General features: G+C 42.5%; 1 protein-coding gene across 1 annotated transcript in view; it reads right to left on the minus strand.

The window, feature by feature from the left end:
* Positions 1-449: 449 nt before the first annotated feature.
* The window catches only part of LOC124594672, a 289,502-nt gene continuing 265,261 nt past the window's right edge, over positions 450-24,690 (minus strand). Inside the window, exons 10-11 of the mRNA XM_047133040.1 lie at positions 16,861-16,992; positions 450-632 (exon numbers count right to left, since the gene is read on the minus strand). Of these exons, the coding sequence (XP_046988996.1) occupies positions 450-632; positions 16,861-16,992 (315 nt within the window). The remainder of the gene's footprint in view (positions 633-16,860; positions 16,993-24,690) is intronic.

The raw sequence follows: 24,690 nt of genomic DNA on the forward strand, positions 1-24,690 counted from the left end.
TGCATTGTTGTAATACTCGCCATTGTAGTGTTAGGCAGCTGGCTGTGAACAGCGCGTAGCGTTGCGCAGTTGGAGGTGAGCCGCCAGCAGTGGTGGATGTGGGGAGAGAGATGGCGGAGTTTTGAAATTTGTCATGAACTGCTATATTTATATATGATGATATCAAGGTAAATACATTGTTTGTTCTCTATTAATATCTTTCATTTGCTAACTATCCCTATCAGTAGTTAGTGCCTTCCATAGTTCGAATCTTTTATTCAGCTGGCAGTAGTGGCGCTCGCTGTATTGCAGTAGCTTGAGCAGCGAAGATTTTTGTGAGGTAAGTGATTTGTGAAAGGTATAGTTTAATGTTAGTCAGGGCCATTAGTTTGTAGGGAATTTTGAAAGTCAGATTGCGTTGCGCTAACAAAATATTGTGTGTCAGTTTAAGGACAGTCGTGTATAATTGTTCAAAGGGGACGTTTCACCATAACCGATGGACGCTGAGGCTGCCGTGACGCCGCCCCCACCGCCGCCACCGCCACCACCGCCGCCATCGCCCATGGAGGTCGCTGCTCCACCTCCTCCTTCGAGCATCCCCAGTAGCGGCGCGTGGCCTGGGCAGGTTTTCCATTGGGCGTTATCCTCGTCCCCTCGCGAGCAATTTGGCGTTGCGAGAAGTTCTGCTGTCCACCCCCTCAGCTGCGGCGCCCCTGGGTCGGAAGCCGTACTCAACGACGGGGCGTCGTTTCCGGCAGGAGGGATGTGGTATCGATAACAAGAAGCCACGGCACAGTTTCTCAAGTTGTCACTATGAGACACCGACGACAGCGCACTCTGGCCGGAGCGGGAGAGCTCTGCGACAGATTCTGTTCATTTGATGAAGAGCAGACGCCCGGGACACTTCGCTGCAGCTTCGCACCTCTATACAAGTTATGTATGCCTCTGTGTATATATTCAGGCTTACGTGCAGTACCGAAGTATTTTCCTTGCTCCTACTCCAACACACGCGCCGCATTCCAGGCGGGACACAAAATGTTCACGTGAATCACCTGAGTACAGATGACAGATCCGCCAATCTACTGCTCCCCTTGTGCGTACGGTACTACCGCCATCTGTATATGTGCATATCTCTATCCCATGACTTTTGTCACCTGAGTGTATATATATAAGCCAGCAAGACACCGATGCGTGTATATAGGCGGCAACGCGTAGGCAAGGAGTTGGTGTGGTCTTCAGATGGAAACGTTTTGATCACATTAGTTCCGACTAAAGGGCATTTGATTTGTGTGCTACATAATTGCTATGTAGTTATTACTATTATTATCATATGCATCAATTACAGTAATACACAGTTCAGTAAAACAAAGAAATATATATAAAAATGAACATGCGAAATTGTGTACAGTACACAAGTTTTAAAACGGCTCAGACTACACTCGGATGTTGGTACACTCGATCCAGCGGAGTACCTCGTAGGATGCTTGATGGAGCTTCTCAATGCCACCAGGGAAGCGTCTGAGTGCACATTCATTCACAATGTGGCTCATTGTTTGGGTATCAACACAGTCACACACACTGTCACTTGAAAAGTCCCACTTTTACTTTGTAGTAAAGAGCGACTCAACTGTATACCAGAATGTCGCATCGAGACACTTTCCAGCCGTCTAAATTTCCAGTTGTTATTGTATTTGAGCAATCGGTTTTGGCGCTACATTACGCCACCTTCAGGCCCCCTTATCGACTTGTAGGCACATTCCCATCTGTGGTCCGATCAAAATAGCGGCCAGCGTTCAGTAACTGGCTTCCGTAGCTTCTTGACACAGCGATCCCTTCTATCATCACTTGCCGACTCAAGTCGTTCAGCGGACCTGAACATGGCACAACGTAGCGCTGAAACTGATTGCTCAAACAAAATAACAACTGCAAATTTAGACGGCTGAAAGGTGTTTTGATTCGACGTCCTCTACTGAACAGCAGAGGTCCCGTAACCACCAGTATAAAGACAGGCATACAGAGACATTTGTATGTCATTCCCACATGGAGACAGCTATTGAACTGTATGAAAAAAAAAAAACGTAAATTAGTCACAAACAACGTCGTGCACGCTCTTGGTTCAACATGTATACGTCACTACAATTATTCAGATTTAGGTTATGACTCGTTCGATAGGCCTGCCATTTTTGGCGATGATGTGGGACAGACGAACAGGAAATTCTGCATCACCCGCAGAAGTGTTGGAGTATAGATGGTGTCGATGACCTCCTGAATGGCTCTTTCCAGCTCAGCAATGGTTTTTGGGATTATTGCTGTACTTCCTGTCCTTGATGTAGTCCCACAGAAAGGAGTAGTACGTGTTCAGATCTGGAGAATATGGTGGTCAACGTCCATGCTAGAGGCTTCGGGTTGACCCAGAGCCAGAATACGTTCGCGAAAGCACTCCTCCATGACACCAAACTCTCTTCTGCTTCGATGGGTCGAGCATGAACCATGTCTTGTCACTTTGGATAGTAGAGATGAAATCATCTTCCAAAACCTTCACGTACTGTTCGGCAGTCACCGCTCCATCAAGGAGTATCTCATCCATTATTCCGTGACTGGACACTGCACACGACATAGTGAGCCTGTTGAGGATGAAGAGACTTCTCGATGGCGAAATGCGGATTCTAGTCCCCCAAATGCATCAAATTTACTTCTTGACGAACCTATCCAAATGAAACTGGGTTTCGTAGCAAAACGAAACCATACACTTCCCATTATGCCCCGGGGCCAACCTTGTAGTTTGAACATCCTAAGGCAAACCGTTCAGAAGTTATGACGATTTTACTGTTACCCTGTATCAACGACACACAAGTAAATCAAACGAATTTCACTATTGAGCCAAAACATTGTGGTCACTATCCACCGTGTGTGTGTATTCCTGCTGGTTGTGTAGCGAGCGCGCGAAGCGTTTAGGAAAATATTTGAGCGGAGCAGAGCCGAATAACGTTATAACGATGAAACGGGTGGTAATGAGGAAATCCACTGACATAAGGGACTTTGACAGAGGACGCCTGGGAAGGAGCGTCTCGGAAACAGCGAAACTGGTCGGCTGTTACTGTATTACTGTCGTGAGCACCTATGGAAAGCAGTTGGTGAAATCACGAGAAGACTAGGTGTTGGACGTACATACCTCGCCATAGAACGCAGAGTTAAGAGGCTCGACCTCTGTGTAAAATGGGATAGGTTGCGACCTGTCTCAGATCTCACGATGGCGTGTGATGCTGATGCAGGCAGCACGCAGAGCACACAGTCCAGCGCACATTGCTCGGCATGCGTCTCGACACCAGACGACGCATACTTGTCCCCATGCTGAGGCAAGGGAATCGTCAATTACGATTGTACTGGCCACAGCATCGACGATATTTGACAGTAGATGGAAAGGAGTCATGCTTCTTGTGACCACTAGATCGACGGATAAGTGAAGACACGTACCACTCATTGAACGGCAGCTAGGAACATGCACAGTGGGGCCAGTATTATTCTACGGAGGACATTCATCTGAACATCCGCGCGAGTTTTTATAGTAATGAAAGTAATCCTGACAGCTGTGGACTGCGGGAAAATTACTGCAGACTACCTGTACCCGTTCATTCTCGATGTCTTTCTTGTGGTGGTGTAACTTCCAGCAGGATAGCTACCCTTGTGAAAAGGCTAGAATAGTGCCAGCGTGGTCTGAAGAGCAAAATACAAAATTCGCCTGATCTGAACCTGGCGGAACACATGTTAGACGCTCTCAGGCGGCAACTCCACGCAAACAAATCACTGGCCTGCACGAGAATTGCGTGACTTGTACGTAGACGTCTGCTACCACAAATCTCAAGAAAACAGCCAAGGAGCCGTCCAATACACGGCACGTAGACTCGCTTCTACGGTGCGTTCCGAAACTGGATCAATATGCTGTGAAGTAGGCGACCAAAATGTTTTGGAATATCATCGTAGTTTTCGAACACATTCATGTAAATTCGGTTTGAATGCTTTCTTGATTCATTTGACTGTATTGTAAGTTACCAGACAATTTCGGATGAAGTTCACTGTGGCATGACCAAAGGCATTAATCACTTCTTTCTAGAGCCCCTTGTGCGTCTGTTAGTGTAAACTGTGAAATTATCCCTTTCCAATCCACCCCATCAACCTCCGCTCACCCCCTCCCCCACAACATGTGAAAAGTCTTTGGTTGAGAGAATCATTATCATGTGTGTAGTCTGACACAAGGTTTCTGACAGGCAAAATGCTCTTCTAAGTAATGATTTGAGTCAGTTATCAGACACTTACCTTTTTTTTTAGCGACATTAGGGTTGCGTGTTGTTGTTGTTGTTGTTGTGGTTGTGTGGTTGATTCCCAATAACGTAGCGGCTGACAGTTACCTATATATTCCTCTACGTATATACACTGAAGCACCAAAGTAACTGGTATAGGCATGCGCAATCAACAGGCAGAATACGGTGCTTCGGTCGGCAACGTCTGTATAAGAAAACAACCGTCGGGCGCAGTTGTTAGATCGGTTACTGCTGCTACAGTGACAGGGTATCAAGATTTAAGTGAGTTTGAACCTCATGTTATAATCGGCGCATGAGCCATGGGACACAGCATCTTCAAGATTGCGTCGAAATGCGGATCTTCCAGTACGACCATTTCACTAGTGTACTGCGGATATCAGGAATATTGTAAAACATGAAATCTCCAACATCACTGCGGCCGGAAAAAGATCCTGCAAGAACGGGACCAACGATGACTGTAGAGAATCGTTCAACGTGACAGAAGTGCAACCCTTCCACAAATTGCTGCAGATTTCAATGCTGGGCCATCAACAAGTGTCAAGGTGCGAACCATTCAACACAAATCATCGATAAGGACTTTCGGACCCGATGGCCCACTCGTGTACCCATGATGATTGCACGACACAAAGCTTTACGCCTCGCCTGGACCCATCAACACCGACATTGGACTGTTGATGACTGGAAACGTGATGCCTGGTCGGACGAGTGTCGTTTCAAATTGTATCGAGAGGACGGACGTGTACGGGCATGGAGACAACCTCATGAATCCGTGGATCCTGCATGTCAGCAGGGAAGTGTTCAGGCTGGTGGAGGCTGAGTAATGGTGTGGGGTGTGTGCAGTTGGAGCGAAAGGGGACGCCTGGAACGTCTAGACGCGAATGCGACAGGTGACACGTACGTAAGCATTCCGTCTGATCACCTGAATGCATTCACGTCCATTGTGCATTCTGACGGATTTGAACACTTCCAGCAGGACAGTGCCACAGCCCACACGTCCAGAATTGCTACAGAGTGGCTCCAGGAGCTCTCTTCCGAGTTAAAACACTCTCGATGTTCACCAAACTTCCCAAACATGAACATTATTGAGCATATCTGGGATGTCTTGTAACGTGCTGTTCAGAAGAGATCTCCACAACCTCGCGCTACTACTGATTTGTGAACAGCCGTTTAGTATTATGGTGTCATTTGTCTCCAGCACTACTTTAGCCATTATTCGAGTCCATGTCACGTCGTGTTGCGGCACTTCTGTGTGCTCGCAAGTACACCACTTTCTTTGGTTCTTCAGTGCACATATCAGTCGCTTACATTCGAAAAGCAAATATGTAAATTTATAATAAACTAGAATGGAATATATTTAATGAATGGAAAAAGGCCATGATGTCAGAATATGCAGAAGGTTTCTCATAAGACAGAAGGCATACACGATTGTCCAAAGAATGTGGAGTGTGTCAACGCGTTTTCTCTCGTCATTTTTCATTAATTTTGATGTATATATTCGATTGAACTTATTTAAACCTGTTCATATTGTACAAACACATTTTTCGTGTTGGAAAATACTATACTACAACTAACCTTGTGGGCGCTGTTATCATTATTTCTTTAGTTGAACTTTCAAGCTGTGGCATACTCCGTGGGACAGAACACTCAAAGTGGAACGCAAGCAGAACGGAAGCCGTGCGGATGAAGGACAAGGTGTTCTGAGAACTGGCGGATGGCTGACACAAGTATAGGCAGCTGGGTTCCCACACATTATCCAAATGAGAGAGAAGGACCAGTCGTAGGCTCTGCGGTGCTATCGTGGCCGTACCAGTGACTCTGGAGCAATGCGAGCCAAGACGTCAGACACACAGAAAGGAGAAGTCCAGCCGGGAGACTGCGCTTTTATGGACTGCGTCCTGTTACAGAGAGATATCCCGAAAGCTTTGGTTCTGTAGTAAGTAAATCCAAGAGGCGAGGGACGGCAGTCATGCCTATGTCCAAGAAACAATATGTCAAATGGACTCTTTTTAGCCATCCAAAAATACAAGGAAACAGGATTCTATCTCTCTCTCTCTCTCTCTCTCTCTCTCTCTCTCTCTCTCTCTCTATATATATATATATATATATATATATATATATATATATATATATATTACTGGACATTAAAATTGCTTGCTACACGACGAAGATGACGTGCTACAGACGCGAAATTTAACCGACAGGAAGAAGATGCTCTATATGCAAATGATTAGCTTTTCAGAGCATTCACACAAGGCTGGCGCCGATGGCGACACCTACAACGTGCTGCCATGAGGGAGTTTTCCAACCAATTTCTCATACACAAACAGCAGTTGACCGGCGTTGCCTGGTGAAACGTTGTTGTGATGCCTTGTGTAAGGAGGAGAAATGAGTACCATCACGTTTGATAAAGCTCGGATTGTAGCCTATGGCGATTGCGGTTTATCGTATCGCGACATTGCTGCTCGCGTTGATTGAGATCCAATGACTGTTAGCATAATATGGAATCGGTGGGTTAAGGAGGATAATACGGAACGCCGTGCTGGATCCCAATGGTCTCGTATTACTAGCAGCCAAGATGACAGGCATCTTATCCTCATGGGTGTAATGGATGGTGCAGCCACGTCTCGATCCCTGAGTCAACAGATGGGGACGTTTGCAAGACAACATGTAGTGTCACCGCCAGACACAACACTTGCTAGGTGGTAGCCTTTAAATCGGCCGCGGTCCATTAGTATACGTCGGACCCGCGTGTCGCCACTGTCAGTGATTGCAGACCGAGCGCCACCACACGGCAGGTCTAGTGAGACGTCCTAGCAATCGCCCCAGTTGTACTGCCGACTTTGCTAGCGATGTTACACTGACAAATACGCTCTCATTTGCCGAGACGATAGTTAGCATAGCATTCAGCTACGCCATTTGCTACGACCTAGCAAGGCGCCATTACCAGTTATATTGAGATTATATTAATTTATCAAGAGCAATTTTCTACAATTATCGTTTAAAGTTAGGTATTACAGCAACTGCGTCCGTTTTTCTAAGTTCTCATTTCCTTGTAATGTTCCAGACCTCACGCCAATATGCGTGAGCTTAAAAGCGTGCATTTCGGCCTCCTCTAGCAACACGGTGTTGGCTCTTCTGCCAACACTTCACAACAACCATCTACACGATCAGTTCGACGATGTTTGCAGCAGCATGGACCATCACCTCGGAGACCACGGCTGCGGTTACCCTTGACGCTGCATCACAGACAGGAGCGCCTGTGGTGGTGTACTCAACGATGAACGTGGGTGCAAGAATGGCAAAACGTCATTTTTTCGGAGGTTCTGTTTACAGCATCATGATGGTTCCATCCGTGTTTGGCGACATCGCGGTGAACGCACATTGGAAGCGTGTATTCGTCATCGCCATACTGGCGTATCAGCCGGCGTGATGGTATGGGGTGCCATTCGTTACACGTCTCGGTCACCTCTTGTTCGCATTGACGGCACTTTGAACAGTGGACGTTACATTTCAGATGTGTTACGATCCGTGGCTCTACCATTCATTCGATCCCTGCGAAACCCTATATTTCAGCAGTATAATGCACGATCGCATGTTGCAGGTCCTGTACGGGCCTTTCTGGATACAGAAAATGTTTGAATGCTGCCCTGGCCAGGACATTCTCCAGATCTCTCAGCAATTGAAAAAGTCTGGTCACTGGTGGCCGAGCAACTGGCTCGTCACAATACGCCAGTCACTACTCTTGATTAACTGTGGTATCGTGTTGAAACTGCATGGGCAGCTGTACCTGTACACGCCACCCAAGTTCTGTTTGACTCAATGCCCAGGCGTATCAAGGCAGTTATTACGGGCAGAGGTGATTGTTCTGGGTACTGATTTCTCAGGATCTATGCACCAATTGCGTGAAAATTTAATCACATGTCAGTTCTAGTGTCATATATTTGTCCAATGAATACCTGTTTATCTTCTGCATTTCTTCTATGTGTAGCAATTTTAATGGCCAGTAGTGTATGTATGGGAGGCTGTTGCCTGAAAACGAAGTTATTTTTTTCTCTTAATTCTCTTCTCACACCTAGAGGAAACTTTGCTAGCTGCTAGCAGCTGAACAAGACCACTGTTTGGTGGCTGTCAGTTGATGTCAGTATGATTAGACGTTTCAACAGATTTTTTTCGAGAACGGAGGGACGGAAAGCGGGCTTATTTGATTTAACGTTTGTTGCGAGTTTCTTGTGGGAGATTGTTAGCAACAACGAAATAATGCCATTGGTGCAGGAAATTTACTTCTTGACGACTGGTGGAGGAGCTTTTCTAGCCACAGGTCGCAGAATTTCAACTGGGATGGCCGACTTCAAAAGCAGCTCTCCACTGTGGCGGAGTCTGACAGAGTGACATTCGAGTTCGCAGCAGAGCACTTGTAGGTGGACGCTTGCTGGCAGCCAGAAACGCCATCAGCGGCCTGCTCACTCTACATGAACCATTATGGTGAGAGTAACTTGCAGCACCGGAAAGATAGAGTGAAGGGAACTTAGGGATTCAGTATCATTTTAATTAGCCTTCCCACTTTCGACAGTACAGTTACATTATTGTAGATAACTCTAGTTTCCCTTTAAATCCATAAAATAACTGTTATTGATGCGTAGGCAGTTTGAGGTAAATTCATTAGGAGAGGGTTATGGTATTTAGAAAATTCTAATTTGCCACCAATCAACTTTTCAATCCGTGTTTGCCCAGTGTCAGTTTCAGTGTAGTCAATTCTTATTGTGCATGTAGTAATTTTATGATGCGCTTTTTCCTTTTTTGTAGACTTAAATTTATGTAATAAATTCAGAGTTAATTCAAAAAATGGTTTTGATTCTTGTAGCTAGAAAATTCTCCGACATGATTAGTGTTTTTCAATAATAACTTGCGCACACCCCAACTTAAGTTTCATTGCTGTGGACGCAACCTGCCAAAGCGTTAACTTAGTCCATTAGGCACATTTAATACAACGTTGATTCTTAAGGGTGGATCTGTCTCACAGTTGATTCCAACACAGATTATTTCTTCATAACACTCCGGTGTAGCAAATGTTATTAAAAAAATCCTAAACTGAAGATAAGCTTTTTGTTTGGGAAGTCTATGAGAATTTTTCGAAAACCACAGTGGATTTGGCATGGAATACGGTTAATCCTAGCGCCAAAAAATTCATTCGGCGAAGCACTTCAAAACCGTCCTCTACACTGAATGTCGCTACAGATACAGTTTTTTCATTCTTGTTGTTGAGAACCGCATCTCAGTCATCACCTCAACAAGTTCTAAGACCATCTCCCCAACTTATACGACGATACGCTACTGTATACCTGTTCACTTGTAGCGGGTGATGACTTCAGATGCTGCTCGTGAGCTTCAATATGACACTTTAAATTCAAATATGATTATTGAAATTAGTTCGACAAAGCCCGTTGTTTAAAACTGTTGTGCTTAGAACTAGAAAATTATGTGTATCCTCACGCTATCGCCATTTACATATTTCAAAGAACGCATTAAAATTGAGTCAGAATTAACATAGTCGCTGAATTGTATGTCATTTATGTCTGTAGTGTCTGAAAAGAATAAATAGATAAGCACCGTCTGTAATCAGCTGTTTACACCTTAATGGTGACCCATAGAAAAGTATGTTTTACCCTCCGCCATGCACCGTTGGTGGCGTGGGGAGTATTTATGTAGATGTAGATGCCGATGTGGATGACACCGTAAGGTCCTATTTAATACAAGCAACATCATCAAAAACAAAAATCGAAAACTGGTTTTGACCAGAAGCGAAATAAAAAGTGTATCGAGCAAATAATTTTTAACTGATGGGGAGACAATAATCAACATGATCCCCTTTCTTGCAGTTTTGTTCATTAGAAAATTTGAGCAGCAGTACATCATTATAGAACAGCACCCAATTTTTTTGTTCTGTAATCCACTTGCTTTTCTTAACATCTACTCAAAAACGTACGGTAGTTAACCATCCATTTAAAAACATAACGTTATTGAAAACGCAACACAAATGTGACGTTGACTTTCCTGCACTAGCACAGAGTGTCGGCCAACGGGGAAATGTAACTTGTCCACTCACTGGAATTGACAGTAAATACGTATAAACACTAGGAAAACGCACACGTGTCATTGAAACAACCGACTTCACATTTGTGTGAGTTCTGAGTACCGGTGCCTGCCTTTACATCATGCAACATTTAGTTTAAAAGCACACCATTATTGTACTGTATGCACATATATTGTAAATAAGACGACACTGTACCAATGGTCAGTGTCTCAAGGAAATTAGGGATAGTTTGTCTAGAACTTTCTGAAAGTGAAGCCTTTACTCGTTTCGGGCTGTCATCACTCGGGCAAAAGACAAATTCCGCATCTCGGTGCCAGCCTGTGTCGCTGGTCTGAGCGTAGTACTCACGACGAGGACTACTACCGGTCGAACGCTTAGCGACTTCTTCCGGCAGTTCTCGACCAATGGGTGTGCGGGAAGAAATCACGTGACGCCCTGTCAGACGGGTGCAAAGTGTCGATTCCGGGACGAAGACGCTATCTGCTACGGCCGCTTGTTACGTCCTCCAGTTTCCCTACCTAGACTATGTGATCAAAAGCATCTGAACGCCCCCAAAAACATAAGTTATTCATGTTAGGTGCATTGTGCTGCCACCTACTGCCAGGTAGTCCATATCGGCGACCTGAGTAGTCATTAGACATCGCATCGTGAGAGAGCAGAATAAGGCGTTCCGTGGAGCTCACGGACTTCGATCGTGGTCAGGTGATACAAGTAACACCAGATTACCTGACCACGTCATACGTCTGCACACGAGATGTCCACACTTCTAAACATCCATAGGTCCATTGTTTCCGATGTGATAGTGACGTGGAAACGTGAAGGGACACGTACGCCACAAACGCTTACATGCCGACCTCGTCTGTTCACTGACAGAGACAGTCGACAGTTAAAGAGGGTCATAAAGCGTAATAGGCAGATATATATGCAGACCATTACACTGGAATTTCAAGCTGCATTAGGATCCACTGCAAGTATTATGAGAGTTAGGCGGGAGGTGAGAAAACTTGAATTTCCTGGTCGTGCGGCTGCTTATAAGTCACACATGACGCAGATAATTGCAAAATGACGCCTCGCTTGGTGTAAGGAGCGTAAACAATGGACGATTGAATAGTGGAAAGACTATATGTGGAGTGACGAATTACGGTACACACTGTGGCGATCCGATGGCAGGTTGTGGATATTGCGAATGTCCAGTGGACGTCATCTGCCAGCGTGTGTAGTGCCAACAGTGAAATTTGGAGGTCGTGGTGTTACGGTGTGGTAGTGTTCTTCATGGAGGGGGCTTGCTCCCCTTGCTGTTTTGCGTGGCACTCTCCTGCACAGGCCTACATTGATGTTTTAAGCACCTTTTTGCTTCCCACTATTGAAGAGCAATTCGGAGATGGCGACTGTATCTTTCAATACGATCGAGTACCTGTTTACAATGCACGGCCTATAGCGGAGTGGTTACACTACAATAACATCCCTGTAATGGACTGGACCGCACAAAGTCCAGACCTGAATCCTCTAGAACACCTGTGGGATATTTTGGAACGTTGACTTCGTACCAGGCATCACCGACCGACATCGATACCTCTCCTCTGTGTAGCACTCCGAGAAGAATGGGCTGCAACTCCCCAAGAAACCTTCCAGCACCTGATTGAACGTGAGTGGAAGGTGTCATCAAGGCTAAGGGTGGGCCAACACCATATTGAATTCCAGTATTACCTTTGGAGGGTTCTACGAATTTGTTAGTCATTCTCAGACAGGTGTCCGAATACTTTTGATAACTTAGTGTAAGTCGACCGTTTCGGCCTTCAGACAATGACGTCTTCCCTGGGTGGGACCCACATATCCCGAACCATGGAGGAAGTCTGCTGACATGATTAAGTAATCTTTCGGCTCTTTCTTGGAAATTAACTATCCTGCATGCTCACCCCTAAGCCTCACCGAGCCTGTCTAAACAACATCCTTGCAATTATTGTTTTCCTGAAGCATATTCTCCACGGATGAATGGGATTTCTTTTTACCTTTTGTTGGAGTAGAGCCTGCTTACACTAACCGTCTTCCTGTAACGTTTCTGTGGTTTTATCGGCTGTCGGCTTAAGACAGGAGGTATTCTGCAAACACAGGGGAGCCCGTCCCACGATGCATTAAGCCTCGATGTTGTACACCGCACAGCAACCTGAGCGACACGTGGGGCGAGCGCCGCACTCGTTGCCGGACCTTCTGCTCCGAGAACCAGCCACAGACCACTGCGGTAGCAAGCTGTGGTGCTCTCGATTGTTCATGACGCGTCTGGCTAGAATGAAAATTTTTTGGCTTTTTCCACCGTCACCGAGAGCAACTACAGTCTGGTTCTACATTCCAATGAAGTCGATTTTTTATCCCACTTAGACGCAAAAAGATGTGGAGAACAATGTAAACATGGGTGCCGTCGCGAAAAACTTCGTTCCAGAATGTATTAATAATTTAGGTTGATTCTTTCAGTGAAAGTACTGAAGGCCGCTTCGAAATATTATACTGAAAGAGGTAGGTTTACGTATCTACTCGACGAGGCAGAAATATATGTCCATAAAAGAGAATCACCACATCATCTACTCCATGAACAGAAAGAATTAGCCAATGCAGCCTTTCCACGAATGTCACTCATCAAATTCAAATGTTCAAATGTGTGTGAAATCCTATGGGACTTAACTGCTAAGGTCATCAGTCCCTAAGCTTACACAGTACTTTGCCTAAATTATCCTAAGTACAAACACACACACCCATGCCCGAGGGAGGACTCGAACCTCCGCCGGGACCAGCCGTGTCACTCATCTTTAGAACATAAATAAACACTATTCTTTTCGACAACAGCGTGCAGTCATTTATTAAATAAAGACACTACGCTAAAATAAGCATCCTTCTCAATCACACATCAATACACTTGTTACATTAATCTTTCAGTTAGCCATCATATGTTAATATAATTTCTACTATCGTAATATTTATCTATTTCTCACCACTTATATTATTCCCTGTGTGCACCACAATATTTACGTAACATCGTTTAAGTAACGTTCTTAAAAAGTCGGTTGCTACATCTGTTGACTTAATTGTAATTAATGCTCACTGACTGTTAAAAGCACAAAAGGTAACGTCTACTGATTCTAATTTATTCCGCCCTCTCGTCTTATACAGGGCGCCTAGGAAACCTACTTCTCGGATTGCTAGACAACAATTCAAGTAATTCGTTTTAATGACTTATATTATTGTAGGATAAATGACAGTACTTAACTTTTGTAATTATGACACTTTACAATGGTGATGTCGCTAGCAATGGGCGACATGCAAATAATCAATGTCCTTCAGTGTATACAAGTCCAATACAAGTCCATAAGTTCATAAGTTACTGCTGTCGGCTAGATTTCAACTGGGCCGCGGATAGGCAGTGAGGCGCTTAAGTCCTCTTCGAGTAGATGGCGCTACCGTCACGGTGTCGTCCTAGAGAGGGGTCCGTCAGCGTACTTTTGTCTGGAATCTTCTCACACCCCTCTCTGCTGTAATGTTCCTGGTCGACGTTCAGGAGCTTGACCTTACGCCGGAACATTGTACTGTCATATCGCAAAGAATGAATTTATTGGGCATTGTTACATCGATGATCTTTTTGCACATTTCACGTGTGCCAAAATCATTTTGGTATGTGTGTGTGGTATTTTGCGCAATGTGGTTACACATAAATCATATAAGGGCTAATTGTACTCAACAGTATACCGTGAATAGAAGCCAACAATATTTCAACAAAATTACACACAATTTTCGACGTAGCTACTGCTACTAATCAGTCTTAAATATATCTTTACATTCTGTTCGACAGTTATGAAGGATAGTCACGTTTAAATAGATCATTTCTATCACAGTTATTTACTTTAGGGCACCACCATCCCAGGGGAATATACAACAATGTGTATATAGCTTATTCAATCTTCAAACAGGTCAGTATCTTGCGAACAATCCTCCGAAGATGCGCCTGGTTTTCATAATCGGGTTACGTCGATATTTACTTAAGTAAACAGCAATATCGGTACTGGCTGGTTGTTGTGTTTTTCTTTGAAAGAATCAGCCTACATTTTGTACACAGCCACCGTCTCAGATCGTCAGTTTTCGACAAAATAATGTTCCCATTGTGAGACGTTGTTCTTTATCTCTCGGGCACTGGCCTGCAAGAAGCAATTCCTGCGCCTCAGAAGTGTCACCTTAGAGGTTGGGTTTCATTCAACACGACAAGATCAGCTGTGTTTCAAGAAGTCCGAGAATCCGAGCCTTCAACACAGACAATTAATAACTTTACGTCTTACCGTCAACTTTGATAGGAAGTCACATTGTTTCCTAGACGACTGAAATATTGTCCGTGTAATACATTTCTTTTCGTCGTCTTTGATTCACGTACCATTTTAATCAGCAAGTAATTCGTTTTCCTGCGCAGGAGAAAGAATTTGTTGCGTAGGAAGACCTTCAGCACCGTTTGAAGTGAATTCTCGCGCTCACCAAGCTTCCCTTTTTTGCGCTCATGCAGTTGCCTCGTTATTCCAACTGGGTAGTCGCACAAATGAAAGGGGAGCGAAGGTATGAAAAATGGGCGTGTGAGAGCAGCTGTAAGAAATCAGAAATGCGTAGAATAAGAGACACGTCTATGTTTGTTTTCTGAACATAACGGTCCCATATTGATCAAAATGGTTAAGCGTGCTCTACACACAATGCGCTATTGGCCGCAAACAATAAATCTGCATCGTGAATCATCTGGCGCATATGTGTCTCATTACGTTAAGCGACAAACGCTTCCAATTCTAGAAGAGATGTTTTAGATAAAACACCCCATTACAGAGGAGGGCATCGACTTGGTTTTCTCTTGAACATACATTTTCGGACTACAGTAACAATTACGGAGACAAACTGTCACAGTTTCAGAGCCGGTGAAACATTTGAAACATTGTCATTCCACGAATAAAATAATGAAAACAATCCTTGCAAGGGTCCTCTGAGTACCTACGTGTGTGGTTTCTTGCCGCTGATTGAGCTTGATTGTAACTTAGAATTAATCGCGTTTTCTAAATCAGATTGCTTCTTCTCGATTTCGACATCCTCCGATTTCCCAATATTTTTTCATTCCATCGACGCTATATTTTCTGACAATTTTGCTCCAGTTTTGTTTCTTATTTTTCACTGAAGGTAAGAATCTACAACCTTCTTTCGAAACGTAACTCTGTTCAGAATTTCGTATTGTTCAACATTCATCTCTTTCAGATCACTTCTGATTTCTTGGAGCCACCTGCACCAGGGAGTCTTTTTGTGGTTGACATGTTCAAAAATACTCTTCCATGTCATGTTATCGTTTATTCGAGTGAGGTGGCCACATCGCTGCATTTAGTTGTTCATCGTTCTTGTACAGCTCTTCATTTGTGCTGTTAGGGTTTTCGTCATTTTGTTTTATTGTGCGTGGTATTCCTCTTAGGATTTTCCCCTCTTCCTTTCCCATGTTTTCTAATTCTCCTAGCTCTGTAAAATAGAAACATTCGACTCCGTATAAAACTTTTTTTCTATTAGTGTTACATATAGCTGTATAGGAAGTAGCTCAGTTATTGTACACATCTTCAGTCAACTGAAATGCCATTTATGTCTCCGTTGCCTGAGTTTACTAGTCTCTCCGACACAGTCGTTCTTCTGTATTGTCTCAGAAAGGTATTAAAATTTATTGCCACTTTTAATTTTCCTGTAACATGTAGCCAGGAAATTTGAACCGTCTTTTACATCTGCAATATTTTTCTGGTTCTGATGGCACATTCTTTTCTGCAATTCTTTCCAAAATGTTACTTTTTCTTGTTGCCATTACTATTTCTCCGGACATTATCGCAGTATGGTCGGTCAGAGCTACACACTGAACTCTAAAATTCTTGCTGTCTTATACCAGTAGAAACTCCGTTGTTTCTGAGTCGTCTTTCCAATCTCAGATCACCTTTCCAAGTAGAAAACTGAACAAAACAGGGAACAGATCATTTCCTTGTGTAAAACTGGTTCGCACCTCGAAATATTTAGAACTGTCTCTTAAAAAGCATAACTTAAGAGTTTGTTTCTTTAATGAGGGATGAACTCTTGCAGTGTGTGAAACGGAAATGTTGTATCAACAGAGAAGAGTGCGTTTTTGAAGTCGAAAAACACATGCCATTCATTGCTTTATTCTGCCTTCGATTACGAGCTTACTATTCAGGATCTACTCCATACAGGATGTTCACATCCAAAATTCACCGTGATACTCACCCATCTTGTCGTGTAGCAGCTTCTCTGCCCTACTATATAACGCTTTGGGTATGATCAGCAGGTTGGCATTAATTTCTTAACGACTAGAAAGTATTTAAAAATTCCCCGTTTCCGCCTGCTTGTGAAGAGTTGTGACCTGAGTCGTGTTCGCCTCGATAATCGATAGCTGCTGTCAGAAACGCGACGTTTTTTTACCGGGCGGGCGCGTTTGCTGCGAGTATGATTGATGGCCGCCGCCTGTCGCAGCGCGAAGCGCGCCCCCTGGCGACCCGGCTTCACTGCATGGCAGGCGGACTGCCCGGCCCTGGCGTAACCCGCTGCGACGCCCTACGGCTTACGCGCTTACTGCGCCATATCCTCCACACGACGCCGCAGTACGGACAGAGGAACACTTGTCCCCTTCTACGTAGTTCTGCAATTATGCTCGTCTATCACGACAGGAGAGAATTTTCGTCCACAGGAATCACAAACTGGGGCAGTAAGTTTAGTTTTGAAAGTTAACAATTGCCTTTTTTCCTTTGCATTAGCTACCCATTTGAGTAGCCGATTATCCGATAAGTCCCAAAGAAAACGCATCTGACTACAATAATTGTAGCGAAAACAGTAAGCCTTCGTAAGCACGACGGTAAACAGACTTATGAGTCTGGGAATGAAATGTTTAGTTACTGCCGCAAGGAAAGTAAGTGGAATTAAGGGAGTACAGAGATTATGAAATTCTTAGTGAAATGGAGATCACCGTGTAACGCTACCGCCCTGCTCGGACGTACGTTATCTCTATAAAGCCTGTACTGTAATAAGTTCACGGGCTTCACCTTATAAACAAGGATTTTAGTACATTAGTTGACCGCGCGTACCTAATGGAAGCAAGATCGGACTTATACTCAGTCAATAACTACAGTGATGCATCAAGCAAATGTAAAGTATAATTACCCTTCAGCATAGACAAGAAGTACACACAGTAGATGCTACCTATAATTAATAATTCGGTCGCCAGCCTACTTAGGCAATGAGTGAGTTTTTCCTTGTACAAGTGGGTGCATGTACAAGCATAGTAACACGTAGTAATGATGCGTTATATGGCAAAGTTTGGAACCGGAAAAATCCACTGAACTAAAGTTTTCTCTCTTTGTACTAATTTGGATGAACTAAATTTACACAACACCACACAGTAATGATTACTACGAACTGCATTTTGTATGTTGAGCAGACTGAAATCGGGCATAGATTACCCTATAATTAGCAGTTTTGAAAGCACATATACAATGTTACTACTAAAGATGGAAAAACAATAATACACTTAGGTATAATATAGAATTTAGCTTTACTGGTCAAATCTGAGCAGTACACATCAAGGTTTGAACGAATGGATAAGAGAAAAAGGGGGGGGGGGGCCTGAAACTGTTATAGTGGTTATACTGAAACTGTTAAGTACTGAAGGCAAATTAACACACAAAATTTATCAATCTCTGGATAACTACTCTTTTGTCTTACTTCTGAATAATTTAACTGTCATTATTTCTGTTTCAAATTAATTAAATAACATCGCTAACTCAATAAAAAAAAACTCTTTTGGTCTTTACCAATATTTGCAACAACATACAGAACTATAGATTCCTTTATGGCATAGATTACTCTGCTGATAATTTTCATCAACACAAACATTAAACTTTCTGTTTAGGATACTCGGATTGCACAATACGAGGTAAGGATCCTGTCTAGGTCAGTGATCAGGATAAGTCATGGCTAAAGCAATTCTGGTAAAAGTCACGTTATTATTGAACCATTAGAAACAGTTTCGACACTGGTCCACACAGATACACTTCTAAAGATGAAATAAATGTTTGACCTGTGCAAGTCGGTGCGGCGGATGGCGGGCAGCGAGATAGCGGGCAGCACGGCACACATACAAGCACGGCTAAGGCTCACACAACATCGGCACTTTCCATCTTCTTAGCGTCGTAATTTTTCCAATTTTGTGCCTCAGAATATAGCCATGCCAAGTAGTCGTCGGAATCGGTTCATCCGAGGCTCAATGGAATCCACTTTTCCTGGGTAGCCTCCTCGGTACAGTGCGTGTACTTCCGACTGTTGCTCGCCTCCGACTGTGTTACTGAGCCCGTTGTGCAGAACCGCGCTAGTGTGCGTTTTCCCGCCTCGCCTGCCTCCACCTTTTCCCGCTCCCCTACAGGTAGGGTATTCACCACAGGTTTTCTACTACACATATCCTAACGCATTACCTACGTATGGACCAAGTGTATAAATTACAATTTTCACATCTTACAATAGTTTTAACACTAAATACACTTCCCTTTGATTACCACATTATTTGAAATCTAACAGAAATAATAATATTCGTTTCAAAAGTTACACACAGTTTCTTTAACATGACACGAAAAGAATCGAAAAAGAAATTCAACACATTGCTATTATTAATTTATCTAAATTCATAAAGAAAAAAATTTATTATACGTATAATTGTCGTTACACATGCCCCTGTTTCCAGAAAATTTTCTTAAGTCTAAATTTTATGGGAACACTAATAAATCTTACAATTATACAGTGGTTCCGAGTCTTTACTTAATTGTTCAAAAAGATTTACACTACATATTTCCTTTTGCTCACTGTATATAGGTTTACACTTTTTTAATACTTCTAGAATAATTACTTGTCATTTACTCAAGTGCCTTTTGCACAGTCCAACTTCCCATCATAACCTCACTAAAATAGCAATTTACTCATTTTTTCTGAATTTCTCAAAGAAATAATTTAAAATTCTGGAATACAAACATTTAACTACAAAAACAATTGCATATTTTGTATACACTATAAAATAATTTATCGCTGCATGCTTTGAATAGCAGTCCATTTTCTTACTTACTAAACAAAACACACACACATATATTCAGAAAATTAACTACACATATTTGCTGCCTATTATGCGGATTTGGGCAGTCCTTTTCACTTCATATGGTGACATCTCCTGGATCACATTTACAATTTTCCATCGATTATTTATCTGCCCTCATTGGTATTTGGCAGTCCTTCATATTATGGTTCATACACTGCCCATTTTCATTTTGACAGTCCCATCTTTTATCTGACTGATAGCATTTATCCTTTCTTTTCAGTCCTTTTCTCCATACATTTTTACAGTTACAGTACAATTGGTAATCTGAAACTCACATAACTACATTAGCACACTTTCAAGGGTATACAGACATTTACAAAGATTAGATACATTTAGAATAATTTGGGTTCAGCATAAGATACAGCACATTTACTCGTTCCTAGGTACATACAATTTTAGGTCCACAATATTTCTTACGCCTAAAGGTCTTTTGGATTTTGGGTAGATCAGGTAGTAAGCATTGTCGTGTGGAATATTCTGTATTACATATGGTCCATTATAAATATACTTAAATTTTGAAATTTCATGGTTTAGTTCACTAGACTTTTCGTGGGTTTTTAAAAGAACATAATCTCCAATTTTAAATTTTGAAACTTTTAAATTTTTATTGTGTCTTTTAGATCTAGATTCAGCTTTTTGCTTTGCCCTTTTTATCACCAATTCTTTCTTTTGATCCAATCCCAAACTTGTACAAGGTGGAAACTCTAGTTTTTCTTCAATTAAACTTTTACTACTTCTGCCTAACAAAATTCCTTCCGGTGGAAATCCTGTAGTTTCATGATGTAAGGTGTTCATGACATTCTCAAAATCCGATATAAATCTGCCCCAGGCTCTAATTCAACAAACAATAATTCACTTTCAGATAAAACTGAGTTACAGTAATAATAAAGTCATGCATAATATTAATAATATATAAAATTACAACATCCTGCCCCCTAATCTCTTTATTAACAAGGCAGTCTTTTCTGGTTCATCAAACAGTCACTTAAGTCTGGTGGCTTCTTAGGCTTCTGGAGTTCAAAGTCTTTGCTTACTTGAACTCTTCGCAAAATAAACACAGAGTCGTCAGGTGGCTCTTTCTTTCTTTGTTCAGTTTCAACGTCTGGATTTTGTTTTGATACGTCGTCATCGTTAGGTACAATATCGTACTTAACTGCATCCCCTTTATTTCCACTGATTTTCTCATACCCTCTTTCAGTAAAAGTATATTCATTTTCCTTTACACCTGAAAATTCATCTTCACTAGAGTCATCACTACACTCTTCCTCAACATCAGATTCACTTAAGCACGCTACTTTTGCACAATAGGGAAAGTTAATATATTCATTTTCGTCTATATTTATGTATCTTTCATCATCCGAACTATCGTCGGAATCCAACCATTCCGGATCGCTTTCAGGTTCTAACATAAAAGCTTTTCTGAGACAGGCACTAAGTCCTTTCTCTGTATTATCGTCAGGCTTGGATTTCAATTCAATCTCCTCTTTTGGCAAAACGGCCTCATCCTCAGCTTTATTCACATCCACTGTGACTTCATATTTGGTGTAATCCTCGTGGACTTTAATTACTTTCAGGTAATCATCTACCCCTTCTCCACGGTGCCTCTCGGTAGCAGCTTGTACTATTGGCGGACTGTTAGCAGAAGTTATTTCTTCATCAATGCGGAGGATTTCATCCTCCAAATCCTTCCTATCATTAACCTTCATCCTATTGGCAGCACGCGTACTTTGCGCGGCGCTATTTATTCTCCCCTCTTCAAATTTGGGCCACGTCACTTTATGGACGTCCCTACTATCTCTCTTTCCACCAACTAATTTCTTCGCCTCATACTCCTTCTTAAAATCCTCCCACTCACATTGCTTTAGGCCCTTGTACCGATCATCGATCTGCACACGCCAATCAGTTACTTCTGCTAGTTCATCCTCGCCTTTTATCTCATTGCAAACACTGCTAACCGCACCTCTCTGTGTATTTACAGTTTCAATTATTGTTTCCTTTGCCACGGAATTATCACTCGTAAAATTTTCTTTAGCTCTGACGTCTATGTTCGTATCTACTGCTGCCGTATTGCTAGCGGCTTCTTTCCGAACAGATGTTCGGCTAGGCTGGGCCGTTGCCCTCTGATGCTCCACTCGCCTGTTAACATGTAGCGCTCTGTGCGGCAGCGATGATTCATTCTGGCTCGCACCTGACGCTTGTTTCGCCACAACACGTCGCGGCGTTCCACGCTCGTCCCTAGCCTGTCTTATTACATTACGGTCGGTCCGGTATCTTTTCTTGAATCGGGGCCGGTATATATTGTCCGCTTCCGTTTGGCCCGCAACGTTCGCGGAAATTAGTTTCCCGCGTCGTAATTATTTTGCGCGGTATACCCTCTACCGCGACCTGGATTATTTCCTCTACCTCTTCCTCTGCCTCTTCCTCTCTGTATTACATTGACGCGAAATCCATCGCCGTCATTTCGTTCGTCATTGTGTCGGTTATTACGGTTACCAAAACTTTGATAATTGGCACGACTTTCGCGCCAATGATCTTCGTCTTCGACTCTTTCGAGAAATGCTTGGAAGCTGCGATGATTGCTTCCTACATACCTTTTTGAATCCTCCGGAAGCTTTTTATATAGCTCCCAGATAATTTCCGAATCTGATCTTCTACCTCTTAGGTGTGTCAATTTCCGGTACCAATACTCACAGAAATCTTTCAAAGAATTTCTGCCCCGGTTATCATGCTGTTTGGCCATGATAAACTCGCGCCATAAATGGTCCTGCTTTTGTTCAGACCAATATTCTTCCGTAAATCTTTGCCTGAATTCTTCGAAAGTCATTCGTTCGGTATTTAAATTTATTCCCCAGCGCTTAGCGTCACCTGCTAAGGCGCTAATTACTACGTTTATCTTTTCCTGATCAGACAAGTGCTCAGGAAATACTCTCTCGCAATTTTTGATAAAATCTAACGGATGCCACCCGTTATGTTTCTTGGCCGGATCGAAGCGTTCCTCGCCTTCTAACAGCTTCGTAATTGGTGTGCCATTACAGACAACACCAGGCCTATCTTTAATTTTGCTCTCCAGATCGAAAATTCTGCCTTGAATTTTCGTAGTATTTTGTTCACAATTTTGAACACATCCGATTACTTTTTTATTTAAATCCCTTTCAGTGTCTGAAACTACCTTTTTCAATTGCGATATCCCGTGTTGACATTCGTTTACGACCTCAGTTTTAAGACCGAAAACTTTTTCGTCTACCTTAGTTTCAACCAAAGGTTCTACTTTCTCTTGGATGTTGAGAATTTCAACATCAAATCTACTATTAATGTTTCCAATTTCCTCCTGCATAGTATCCATATTTTTGTTAATGGTATCAATTTCAAATTTCAGAGTATTTACCACAGAACTTAAATTACCCACTTTTTGTTCTACCTGTTCTATCTGTTTACTAATTTTAATTCCCTGTCCTTCCACCTGTGCTTTAATTTGATCCACCTGTGTTTTGAGTTGCTCGTTAACGTGTGTTTTGAGCTGTTCATTCTGCGTTTTGAGCTGCTGATCAACATGTGTTTTAAGCTGATTAACCTGATTGCCGACTTGATTTTGAAGTTGCTCATTCTGTCCTGCAATTTGTTTGGTTAATTGTTCAAATAAGTCGTTCATACTTAAAATTTTTATACTGTTTTGTTCTACAGGATCGATGTGTTCCGATTCTACTTCAGAAGTTTCTTTCGGTTCTTTCTTTATCTGTGGTGAATCAAATATGTCAGTGGATTCGTTCACATACCCACTATCATCTACAAAGTCACCCTCTGCTTCCTGTTTTGTCCCTTGTTGTGTTCGAGGCGATCTCAACCTTTCAATCTGTTCATTGACATGTTCGTGGTATTGTATGTACGCCAACTGTCTTTCGCTAACGCCATCTGTTATCTGGCCGCGTAAACTCCGGCTACTGCCAGCCGCATTCTCCATTTCACTTGGCGCATCTACCCTGCCTACGTTCCTGTCCATATTGAATGCCAACTATACCACACTATTATACTTGACTCACACTGCAGTTTATTTTGCTAAACTTTATTGCAATTCGTGCCACTGAACATCCACTGTTCGGTATTTACATTAATTTGTAACCGACAACAGATGGATGTCCTGTCACCGGGAAGCCACTTGTAACACTACCGCCCTGCTCGGACGTACGTTATCTCTATAAAGCCTGTACTGTAATAAGTTCACGGGCTTCACCTTATAAACAAGGATTTTAGTACATTAGTTGACCGCGCGTACCTAATGGAAGCAAGATCGGACTTATACTCAGTCAATAACTACAGTGATGCATCAAGCAAATGTAAAGTATAATTACCCTTCAGCATAGACAAGAAGTACACACAGTAGATGCTACCTATAATTAATAATTCGGTCGCCAGCCTACTTAGGCAATGAGTGAGTTTTTCCTTGTACAAGTGGGTGCATGTACAAGCATAGTAACACGTAGTAATGATGCGTTATATGGCAAAGTTTGGAACCGGAAAAATCCACTGAACTAAAGTTTTCTCTCTTTGTACTAATTTGGATGAACTAAATTTACACAACACCACACAGTAATGATTACTACGAACTGCATTTTGTATGTTGAGCAGACTGAAATCGGGCATAGATTACCCTATAATTAGCAGTTTTGAAAGCACATATACAATGTTACTACTAAAGATGGAAAAACAATAATACACTTAGGTATAATATAGAATTTAGCTTTACTGGTCAAATCTGAGCAGTACACATCAAGGTTTGAACGAATGGATAAGAGAAAAAGGGGGGGGGGGGCCCTGAAACTGTTATAGTGGTTATACTGAAACTGTTAAGTACTGAAGGCAAATTAACACACAAAATTTATCAATCTCTGGATAACTACTCTTTTGTCTTACTTCTGAATAATTTAACTGTCATTATTTCTGTTTCAAATTAATTAAATAACATCGCTAACTCAATAAAAAAAAACTCTTTTGGTCTTTACCAATATTTGCAACAACATACAGAACTATAGATTCCTTTATGGCATAGATTACTCTGCTGATAATTTTCATCAACACAAACATTAAACTTTCTGTTTAGGATACTCGGATTGCACAATACG

This window comes from Schistocerca americana, chromosome 2, assembly GCF_021461395.2.
Source record: "Schistocerca americana isolate TAMUIC-IGC-003095 chromosome 2, iqSchAmer2.1, whole genome shotgun sequence".
Classification (NCBI taxonomy): domain Eukaryota; kingdom Metazoa; phylum Arthropoda; class Insecta; order Orthoptera; family Acrididae; genus Schistocerca; species Schistocerca americana.